The following is a 12,308-nucleotide window of genomic DNA, read 5'->3' on the forward strand; positions in this document are numbered from 1 at the left end:
CGTTTATTGGTAAATTCCAATTTAGGTCCTCTTAAAATTTGGTAAAGCACATTTTTGACCTTCAATTACGTGAACCGTGTGTATTTAATCCCTTTGAGTAGCAAACATGATACATTTGGATTATATTTAAAATAATATTACTATCAAATATGAAATAACAATACAATTGTAACATGAAACATGAGTAACTAAATGGTAAAACGGTTAATATTTATGGTAAATTTGTAAATATTCATGAAAAAATGGAGAAAAAAAAATGTATACTTCAATAAATTGAAAGTTAAACATGCTTAAACCAGATATCACAAGGACTAAAATTGAAATTTAACAATAACTAAAATAAGTGTTTTGCCTTTTCCTTTTTGGCTTCAAAGTATTCATAAGAATGCCTTCCACTCATGAACAAATTAACTAATTTTTCTAACTTTCCTTCTTCTTTCCTTTGCTTTTTTCCCATGAAAAACTCATGCTTTAAAGCTAAAAAAACAACAATTTAAACTCACAATCTTGCAACTATTTAACATGAATATTCACTAGCTAAGAAATCCATCACCATTTAACTTAACTCTTCAACTTCCATAGAAGCACGAAAAACACGAAAATAAACTTCAAATGGATCATCATCACCAAGAAAATTCATCAAAAAACATGAAAGAATTGCAGAAAGATGGTGGAAATAGAGAGAGAATCACGTCGACAAGGCATAGGTTCTTGGTGGAGGATGTGAACAAGTTGGCTGATGATTTTATCAAGAATTTCAGAAAACAACTTAAGTTTGAAAGAGAAGAATCATTCAAGCAATTTCAAGAAATGCTTAGAAGGGATACTTAAGATATATATGATTCTTTGTTAAGTTCTTTCTTGTTTCCATAAATGTTGTGTTTTTGCTTTTCTTGAGCTGAGGGTTTATCGAAAACAATTTCTCTACCCGTTAGAATAAAAATAAGGTCTGCGTACGTTCTACCCTCCCCACATCCCACTTGTGGAACTATTTGTTGTTGTTTTAGTTCTTTCTTGTGTTTCTTGGAATTGTAATGTTCTCAAGTGAAAATATATAGTATATTTGTTCTGTCATTCTTATGATTTTGAAAATGAAGTTGCCAAATGTTATAGATAGAGGTGAATTTTTAATGAATAGATTCTTAAAATGTGTTATGCAGTCTGTGATTGTTTTAGAGTTAGACGCTCGTCACCAATTTGAACCTTTTAAGTGGAGAAGAATTGAGGGACGTGACTCTTATCGACCAAATTTAGAATCGTGCACTAGCTTGCCCTCGAAGGATTTCTTGGTTATCAAAATAATATAATTAATAATAATAATCAAAGACTAAAAAACTCTAATTGGTCCAAGAAGTTCACAAGCAGGATAAACACAATTGTTCAAAGAATCACTTGTCTTTTGACAAAGCTCCTCACTTAGTAGCTATGTACTTTGCAAATGTCAAAACATTTAAGGGGTGTTTGGTAAAGTGTATAAGAATAATATTGAATATGGTATATTAATAACGGAAAAGGGCCAAAATTACCTCTGAACTTTGAAAAATAGTTTATTTATGCCCTTCGTTATACTTTAGGGCCAATTATACCCTTACCGTTATACCTTGGGCCAAATATGCCCTTGAGTATAACGGAGTGCCACGTGTCGGTTTCTCAGTGGCCAACTTATTTCCCCTTTTAAATCTGTTTTTTTTTTGTTTTTTTTTAAATCTGTTTTTAAAATCTATTCTTTTATCTGTTTTTAAAATCTATTTTTTTTATCTGTTTTTTTTTAAAATCTGTTCCGTTTTTAATCTGTTTTTAAATCTTTTTTTAAAATCTATTTTTTTTAAATCTATTTTTTTATCTGTTTTTTAAAAAACTGTTTTTTATATTTTTTTAAAATCTTTTTTTAAATTATTATTTTTTTATCTGTTTTTTAAATCTATTTTTTTTATCTGTTTTTAAATCTGCTTTTTAAATCTGTTCCCTTTTTTTTTTATCTTTTTTTAAAATCTGTTTTTTTATCTGTTTTTTAAAATCTATTTTTTTATATGTTTTTTAAATCTATTTTTTTATCTGTTTTTAAATCTATTTTTTTTAAATCTGTTTTTTAAAATCTGTGTAAATAAGAAGGAAAATAAGTTGGTCACTGAGAAACCGACACGTGGCACTCCGTTATATTCAAGGGCATATTTGGCTCAAAGTATAACGGTAAGGGTATAATTGGCCCTAAAGTATAACGAAGGGCATAAATAAACTATTTTTCAAAGTTCAGGGGTAATTTTGACCCTTTTCCATATTATTAATAATGCTGATCTTAATTATGCAAAAAACATTATTTCGTTTAGTGTATTAAAAATAACATTATTTCTAAAAAATAATTACAATATTTGTTTACAAGAATATCCTCCACAAACATAGTGGAAAACATGCGAAAAAGATTTTGAGGGGCAATTGTGTCTTTAACCATGCTAATGCATGCATTATTTTTTCTAATGCATCCTACCAAACGACCCTGCAGCATCTGTGTTGCTCAGTCCCTCCAAAATGTTATCGCATTCTTGTCAAATCCTCCAAAAATACACTATTTTTGAAGGATCCAACAAGCACCGATCAACATTTTTCAAGAGTTCGAGCAACATAGTTTAGCAGCATCAACAACAACCACAGCTACACCTCAAATCCCAAACAAGTTAGGGTCGACCTTATCAATCCTCAATATTCAACAACCATATTTCTCCATTTAAACTCAGCTCATGTCGTCATCGTAACACCAAAACATTTAGTATCACATCTTCAATAAAAAAAACTTTGGAATTACATTTAACCAAATGTCATCTAAATTCTAACATTACAACAAACAGGAAATTCCACGAATTCTAATGCGAAAAACGCAACATGTAACTCTTTCAAGATTTTACATTAACCTTTGCAAGCAAGAATACAAACTCAAGCATGTTATGCAAAATCTTGAAAATGTCACATCACTGAACCTACCAATACCTGTTTCTACAGAACCTTTTGTCGAAAAGCACAAGCTTTAGGACATTGACACAGCCACTATGTTCTAGCCGATCATAAGCGACTTATTCAACAGCAGGGGCAGCAAGATCATAATGCTGGTTAGCAATGCCAAAACTATTCCAATTATATTGTGTACAAATCTGGAAGAGAAGGCAGAGAAGAAGCTAAGAAGCATAGATTCCGGCTATATATCCTTCAGGTTCAATGACCAACCTATGTTCAAAATATGGTATTCTAAGAAGGGAAACTATCAGTGCAAAACTACAGGCAAAAAGGAGACACAAAATATAGAGCTATCTGATCTTTTCATGCAAAGAAACAGCCTCATTTTTTACTTCCAAACTCTGCATTTGAACATACGTTTGCGATGAATTAATGGCAAAAGTATGAAAATACCAGAGTAATCCACGCACGAGCTGTTGGAGGTGAAAGGCCGCCTCTTCAACGCCATTATGGACAATCAAAAAACTTCCACACGACAGATACACATATTACCAGGTTGAGCATTATCTGCAGAGGCTGCAGAAGGTCATCCGGAAGTGAAAATGAATGATGCAACAATTTGGTTCACAAACCGAAATGAGACCATGTTGAGGATGTCAAAACTGCTTTAATGGAAAAGATTTTGTTCTTGAGATTGAAGAGGATGAACCTATCTTAGTTCTCGTCAAGAAGGACGACTAGACATTACTGACAATGCTCAGGCTTGTAGAACCTGACAATGCACAATATGGCTCTTCAACCCTCGTCCTGCGATGCTTGACCATAAATTAGTAAATAGAGTTCTGAAGTGACCTTTACCAGCAATGTTCTCCCAAAGATGCGGGTTAGTTTCCACTTGTTTATCAGGGCTTGATATATCAACGATACTAATGCTCATGTTGTTACGAATTATACAGAGTTTACCATTAAGAGGAACCAGAGCTGCAGCCTCTAAAGCACGAGAACTTCCAAGATGGAGCTTGCTGTCAATGAATTTATTCCACGAATCTGTGGCTTCATCATATACTCTAAGTTTACACCCATCACGACAGTCCAAAGCATAAAGGCGGCCGTTCATGGAGATGCTTGGGTTGCGCCAACCAGCAACCATCCCATCATTGACAGGGCTCCATCCATTGATTTCAGGGTTATAAGCTTCACTTAGAACTTCTCTGTGGGATCCCAGCCCTTTCAAAAACCATTTCCCGTCATAAATAACCCCAATAAAGGGCACCATAGCTGTGCTCATATCAGCAATAAAGGTCCAGCGGTTCCTATTGGGGTCATAAACTTCAGCTGAACGGAGAGTCCTTTGGATTCCTTCACATTCTCCACCAGCAACATAAAGACAGTTGTTGATCACACAAGAACCAAAGAAATGACGTTTACGAAGCATGTCTGGTGCCCTGTGCCATTTATTTGTACGAGCATTATAAAAGATTACCCGTCGCATAGACCCCTTGATTGGATCTTTTCCTCCAAACAAGTAGAGATGGCAACCACTAAGAACAGCACAACCAAATCCAAGGGCTTCACTGTAATCCCCCGGAAGAGGTGGAAGTGGCTGCCATAGTTGGTAGGTCGGATCAAATGCATGCCATGAAATCCTTCCATCACGATCTCTCTTTATCACGTATACCCACTCCTCCGCCATTCCAAGACTCTTCCTGAGAGAGTAAAAGAAGTTTCCAGCAAGAAGCCGATACCACCTTTTGCAGACCAAACGGAGCTGCTTGTGTTCAACACGAGGAACACGTATTAGACAAGCAATTGCAAGATCATCTGGTAGACCAGGCAAAAGAGGTGGCTGCACTCTTGACCTCTCCCTACGGGAGTTTTTACTCTTGTGCGCGTGAGGATTAATGTCCGGCTGAATGCAAATTTTTGATCCTGGGACAAATTTTCTTGCCCCTGCAACTGTCTTAAACCCAGAATCAACCTTGCAATAGCATGACACGGAATCAACCTGCAAATGTTTACCAATTAGATGCAGGTGTATTCTAGCAGCTGACAAGTATAGCAAAGGAGAATGCCTTTAAACTAACAAATAAAATGGCATGAAAACTGAAATAAAAACACACACAATGTCTCTTTTCAAACTTTAGTTTGGGAAGTTCAACACTGCAATATGCCCCAAATCCAGTATTTCATGAGAAAACCAAGTACATTGAGATTGACTAACATTATGCATCAAATACAGTAGTTCATGAGATTGTCACTTTGTCAGAGAAAAGATACTCTCAGGAGATATTGTTACAAAATTTGTGAAGTCAAGTGATCAACTTGTAGATATCTTCACCAAGTCCCTCACCGGTCCTCATATTAATTATATTTGTAAGAAGCTAGATACATATGTTTGGTATGCACCAGCTTGAGGGGGAGTGTTAGAATAGAAATATGTGTACACAATCCTACTTAGGATAGGAATAGGTATACACAATCCTACTTAGAATAGGAATAGAAATAAGAATAGTTTATAATATCCTACTTGGAAAAGGATTGTTTATAGTGTCTATAAATAGGATTTTTGTGTAATATTGTTCATATGCCGAGGGTCTTTCGGAAACAGCCGTCCTACATTGGTAGGAGTCAGGTCTGCGTACACTCTACCCTCCCCAGACCCCACGATGTGGGATTGCACTGGGTTGTTGTTGTTGTAATGTCTTTCACTATTTAAGCTAAAACTGAGAGAGTGAGAGCGGGGGTGGAGGGAGGGAGTTGAGGATATGCATGTCTGTCAGGTTAAGGAAGGATAATGCCTGGACAAGATATAAGCACCTCACATATTAGCCCCACCAGAAAATATATCACCCACTTCAATGATCATTTTACTGTAGTTCTTGAAGTGTCAGTGATTAGTCCTCACAAATCTGCCATCAGAGTTTGTAGTGATGAATCTTGTAAGTGATCCTAAGGAAAGGAATTTGTCCATTTATCAGGGTCTCCAGGGAGCGTGGAAATACATAAGGAAGCTCCAATAGAAAACTATTGAAACGGGAAAATACTTTGAAAGATACAGAAGACGGGCACTTGCTCCATTGTGCTTTACAGCAATGTAACCTAAGTTTAACTTTCTAAGTGTATGAGACTGTCCTCATAATTCAGAATCTTATTTTTCAGCATTGTATAAACCTATTCATTGGTAAAACCCTTTTAAAAAATTTGAAAGGTCATTTAATACAGACCTATATTCAACATCGATGGGGTGATCAAGGACATGTACGAGGGAGCCAAAACCAGGGTAAGGACAGTAGGAGGGGGACTCAGAACACTTTCCAGTGGTGATGGGGTTGCATCAAGGATCAGCTCTAAGTCCGTTTTTATTTGCCTTGGTGATGGACGGATTGACGCGACAAATTCAAGGTGAGGTGCCATGGTGTATGCTTTTCGCGGATGACATAATCCTGATCGATGAGACTCGTAGCGGAGTTAACGCTAAGCTGGAGGATTGGAGACATACCTTGGAGTCTAAAGGGTTTAAGCTGAGTAGAACCAAGACAGAGTACTTAGAGTGCAAGTTCAGTGAGACACCTCAGGAGGTTGGCGTGGAAGTTAGGCTTGGTGCCCAGGCCATCCAAAAGAGAAGTAGCTGCAAGTATCTTGGGTCTATCATGCAAGGCAGCGGGGAGATTGACGATGATGTCACACATCGTATTGGGGTAGGGTGGATGAAATGGAGGCTCGCTTTCGAAGTGATATGTGAAAAGAAGGTGCCACCAAAACTTAAGGGCAAGTTCTACAAAGTGGTGGTTAGACCGGCTATGTTGTATGGGGCGGAGTGTTGGCCAGTTAAGACTTCTCACGTTCAAAAGATGAAAGTTGCCGAGATGAGAATGTTGAGATGAATGTGTGGGCACACCAGGAGCGATAGGATTAGAAATGAGGCTATTCGGGACAAGGTGGGAGTGGCCTCGGTGGAAGACAAGATGCGAGAAATGCGACTGAAATGATTTGGGCATGTGAAGAGGAGAGACACAGATGCCCCAGTGCGGAGGTGTAAGAGGCTGGCCATGGATGATAACAGAAGAGGTAGGGGTAGGCCGAAGAAGTATTGGGAAGAGGTGATTAGACAGGACATGACACAGTTATAGCTTACCGAGGACATGACCTTAGATAGGAGGGTGTGGAGGACCCACATTAGGGTAGAAGACTAGTACATAGTCTCGTTATTCTTCCCTATTCGTAGGCGCATTAGCGCATTACAACTTCGTGTGCTCTGATTTCTGTTATTTCTGTTATTATTTATTAATTTCTATATTTTGATTACTCTATTTTATCTGTGACGCTTTCGTTATTTATTTTTTGTTTTTCTCGTATCGCTTTTAATTTCTTAACCTTATCGGACATCTTTTTATGCTTTTATGCTTGTATTGAGCCGAGGGTCTCCAGGAAACAGCTGTCCTATCTTGGTAGGAGTAAGGTCTGCGTAAACTCTACCCTCCCCATACCCCAGGTTGTGGGATTTCACTGGGTTGTTGTTGTTGTTGTTGTAGTATATTCAACATCGATCTTAGTCCAAGTAATAGTGCTCCATCTATTCATACTTCACAAGCAATAACAAAAGGAAGTATAAGATAGTACAATCTCAAAGCACCTCTTGATCGGGTTTTTTGATCAAGTAAGGTTTTCATTGATAATAACATGGCCAACTTGGCCGTATAAAAGAGATATACCAAAAAGGAGAGACCTACAGAGATGAATACAAATGAAAATTCGGTGCAGAATTAGCAAGGCGATCTGTTATAAGAATCTGGGTTCTTGCAAAAGAAAAACAATATAACAGCCAGTAAGAGAAGGGCTCCTTTTTTTTTCCTTTTTTGAAAGGCCAGTGAGAGAGGAACTCTTTTTAGCATTGATCACAGTAAAGTGGAACAGCACAGCACTGACAAGTTCACCATATACAAGAAATGCAGTTACTCAATGTTTCACAAAAATGAAGAGAATCCCTTTATAACGGAAATGGAAAGACGACGGCAAATCAGCTCCATGTTAGTCTTATAGACAATCATAAATGTCCTTTTCCCCCTACATTGCTCGGACACTCCAAAAATGTTGTTGCACCCATGTTAGATCATCCAAAAATGCATGGCTTTTGGAAGGTCCGACACACACCTAACAACATTTTTGAAGTGTCTAAACAACATAGTTATTCCTAACAAATGAATGGAATCAAGAATCAAGATAACCACATGCAGCTCCAAAGTTCAAGCCTCCCTTGGCAATCACAGTCTTCTCTGATTAAAGGAAGAAAGAGCTCACACCATGGTAGAAGCTTCTTCTCACACAACATATAGATTCAGTCGAATAAGATGCAATGTAATCGTAACTTTATTCACTTATCACAAATAATTGACCTCATTGGATCTTTAACTGTGAGCCAGTGGTGGGATACTCTACTCCTGAAAGGCAACTATAGTCTAAAAACAGTTCAAAGACTCAAGTCAACTCAACATTCAATCATCTTTTTCTAGTTGCTAATTTGAAATAACACAGTTGTTAAAGAGTGAACTAATATAATTGATAAGGAAATAATATCAAAGAGATCAGCAGAAACGTGACCACAACATATAGTTGTACATAAATATTTTTTTGTAATAACCGTGGTGTTCGGACTAGCATGTGCGCATAGTTGTTCAAAACTTTATAATGTTGCACTGGACAAAAAGATGAATCTTCAAAGTCGTGAAGAGGTAATGTTAGGATCACGCGCTTACCATCATGCCAAAAGTTATATCTAATAGCAAGGGTGCAACTTTATTTCTTAGCTAAACCCACCAAGCAAGCGTCATGTTCGATCATGACTCCGACTCATACCGCCCTAGCCCCCTCGTGGGCCTTGCTATAGGTAGGAAGTTGGCATTACCCAACATCTACCTCGTGCAGCATGTTGGTCTTTGGAATCGAACCCATGACCTTGGCTTTGATAGCACTAGATAGGATCAAACACTTACCATCATGCCAAAAGTTATAGCTGATAGCAAGGGCTCAATGTTATTTCTTAACTAAGCCCACCAAGTAAGCGTCATGTTCGATCATGACTCAGCCTGTGACACGTTAACCCCATAAGTATGTTGATACCAAAGAGGGGGGAAATTCAAAGAACCCCTTAAAAGTTGCACATTCAGCAAGAATTCACCTGAACAACTCCCAAATTTCATGCCAATTGAAGCCCCAAAAGGCCAAATTTAGACAGTCCCAAAATCTATACAAGCTAAGTACCAAAAATCCTTGAAAGATTGAAACTTCAGCAAAAATTATCATCAGGGTACTCAAAAAACAAGCTAAATACCAAAAATCTTATCAAAGTAGCTCCTTTAACAAAAAAAATTCATCAGGGTACCTCAAGAAACTAGCTTAATACAAACAATTGTTGCTAAGGTAGCTCCTTTACCAGGAATGTTCATCAGGGTACCTCAAGAAACAAGCTAAATACCAAAGATCTTATCAAAGTAGCTCCTTTAACAAAAAATTTCATCAAGGTACCACAAGAAACAAGACAAATACCAAAAATTATTGCCAAAGTAGCTCATTTACCAGGAATTTTCATCAGGGTACCTTAAGTTTCAAGCTAAATACCAAAATTTCTTGTAAAGATAGCTCCTTTACCATGAATTTTCATCAGGTACCTCAAGAAACAAGCTAAATACCAAAAATTCTTGTAAAGATACCTCCTTTACCATGAATTTTCATCAAGGTACCACAATAAACAAGCTAAATACCCAAAAACTCTTGCCAAGCTAGCTCATTTACCAGGAAATTTCATCAGGGTAATTCAAGAAAAGACATTAATCAAACAAATTAACAAAAAAAAAAAAAGAAGTCAAAAGATTATGAAGACTCACCAGTGGAGCTTGAACTCTAAAACCCCTATGTGCATTTGGAGACCTCTCAATTGTTTGGTCCATTTCTGAAATGAAAATTTCATACACAAAGATTCTGGTCAAAACCCAAAAGTTTCACCCCTCAGAAGAATCAGATCAAGAAAACTAAAACCCCAAAGAAGAACTTTGGAATACCCTTTTTGAACTTTATACCCCCCTTTCAAAATGCCAAAAAAAAAAAACCAAAAAAAAAAAAGCAAAAATATTAGTGCTTGGAAGTTAGAACTACAGCAACTTCAAAACAGTGATAGGCATTTCTCTTTCTTTCTCTCTTTTTTTTCCTCTCTAAATAGACCAAAACTATAATTGAAGATTATTACAGCTGGAGTACTAATATATTATTATTGCAATAATTATTTTTTTCTGTATTCTGAAAAAATTAAAAAAAAAACTGTTTTTAGTCAGAGGACAAGAAACTTTACCAGATTTGTTTAATGCCTGCATTAATTAATTGGGTCAAACTTAAAACTGTTGTCTATGTCCCTTGTGGGGGTGTGGTTAAAAAATATATATATTGAAAATGTCAGCACCAAACTAGTAATATAAGATTTTGTTTGTATGGAACAAATGAAATTTTTAAAAAAAGTACTATTGTAGCTTTTTATACATTTGATCCCTCTCAATTGAAATACATAACTGTACTCACACATAAACACAACAATAATAAAATTAGTGTAATCTCACAATTAGAGTATACACAAACATTATTCCTACCTTAAAAAGATAGAGAGATTTTATTTTTAATAAATCTTCGATACAAAGAATGATAAAAAAAGAGGCAGTAACAAGAAGCAAAAACAACAACAAGATGATAAGATAATTGAGGCTAAAGAAATAAGTAGAAATACGAAAAACAAGAATAATACTAATACACAGAGAAAGGAAAGGAAATACGTCTGACTATTTGCTAAATCATCTACCTTAATTCTCCACATTCACACGCTTTTATCACTTATTAAGGGTCATGTCCTCCGCATTAAAATTGTTTCATATCCTGAGTAATCACCTTACCTAATACTTTTTTAGGTTTACCTCTATCCTTTTTCAAACTCACTATGTCAAACATCTGTCTTTCGAAAACAGTCTCTCTACCTCTTCGAGGTAGTTGTAAGGTCTGCGTACACTCTACCATCCCCAGACCCACTTAGTGGGATTTCACTGGGTATGTTGTCGTTATTGTACGTCAAACCTCTCGCACCTCCTAACCAACGCATCTGCACATCTCCTTTTCACATGTTCGAACCACCTCAATATCACTTCTCGCATCTTATCCACCACATTGGCCGCCTCACATTATTTCGAATATCCTTATTCTAAATCTTATCTCTCTTGATATGCTCACACATTCACCTCAGCATCCTCATCTTTTGGACATAAACTTTTTTAATTATACAACATTCCGCTTCATATAACATAATCGATCTAACCACCACCCCGCAGAACTCACCTTTAAATCAATCAAATATATATATACACACACATTTCTCTGCTATTTTTTTTAGGACGGCTGTACTATGAAAAAATTCCCATATTTTTTTGAAAGAAATTTTGGCTATTGTATTTTGATTTGGTTAAAGTTTTCTGCATGATCATTTTGTGCTTATGCTTGTTACTAATGTTTTTTAAATGAATGTTTATTTCAATTTTAATTCTTTTTGGGTTTTGAATTATGTGACATACTTTTCATTTTAGTCTAATTTTTAAAAAAATATTATATTTTTATTTAAAAATACTTTAATTTTAAACTTCTCATCTTGTGTTTATAATCACACAATTTGGCACAAGCAGAGTTCTAATTATATAGTTTTAATGAACATATTAAAGATCAATAAACATCCCATTATAGTTTTATAATATATTCCTTTATTCATAAATAAAAGATTTGTTAACAACAGTTTATTAAAAATTCAAAAAAATCCCTTACAATAGTTGAGTGGTTGTAGTCGAATATATTAATCAATTCCCTAAAGATTAATCGGGGGAAAAAAAATAAATTAGACGAGGTACACATATATTTGTTTAGACTAAAAGAAAAAAAATTGTATTTTTACTCGGATACAATATGAAGTGAAATCTCTTTTATTTTGATCTTAGACGATAAAATTACTTAACACGTCTATTGAATTATAGAAAATTTCTCCTTCATTAATCAAGATACATACAAATTAACTCTTTGAATTTACTAGAAAATGATGACTATCAATATTTTTTAAATTTTAATAATAGATATCTCATTACACAATAATTAAGAAATCATAGAATAGAGAGACTTTTTCTTTTCATGTTTATTATTCTATTTAATTATGATATGACTCAAAATTTTAATATTCAAAACACCCTATTTGTTTTTGCACTGTCCCAATCAAAGAAAACCAAAAATAAATAATCATGAAATAGATATTACAAGAAGTTGTAGAAAAAGTCAAAAGATTATTTATTTTG

General features: G+C 35.5%; 1 protein-coding gene across 1 annotated transcript; it reads right to left on the minus strand.

Moving 5' to 3' along the window:
• Positions 1–2,700: 2,700 nt before the first annotated feature.
• On the minus strand, positions 2,701–10,153 carry LOC129887819 (F-box/kelch-repeat protein At1g55270). The gene is made up of 2 exons (XM_055963049.1): positions 9,828–10,153; positions 2,701–4,951 (listed from the first exon to the last, which is right to left on the minus strand). Exons 1-2 carry the CDS (start codon positions 9,888–9,890, stop codon positions 3,704–3,706), a joined length of 1,311 nt encoding a protein of 436 aa, XP_055819024.1. The 5' UTR covers positions 9,891–10,153; the 3' UTR covers positions 2,701–3,703.
• Positions 10,154–12,308: the final 2,155 nt, after the last annotated feature.

Source organism: Solanum dulcamara, chromosome 4 (assembly GCF_947179165.1).
Source record: "Solanum dulcamara chromosome 4, daSolDulc1.2, whole genome shotgun sequence".
NCBI lineage: Eukaryota > Viridiplantae > Streptophyta > Magnoliopsida > Solanales > Solanaceae > Solanum > Solanum dulcamara.

Excerpts from the sequence above, each read along its gene's own strand:
- LOC129887819 (XM_055963049.1), bottom strand. The coding sequence starts at position 9,890 with ATGGACCAAACAATTGAGAGGTCTCCAAATGCACATAGGGGTTTTAGA. Across the intron at positions 4,952-9,827 it reads TTAGAGTTCAAGCTCCACTG|GTTGATTCCGTGTCATGCTA; the intron begins GTGAGTCTTCAT and ends AAACATTTGCAG.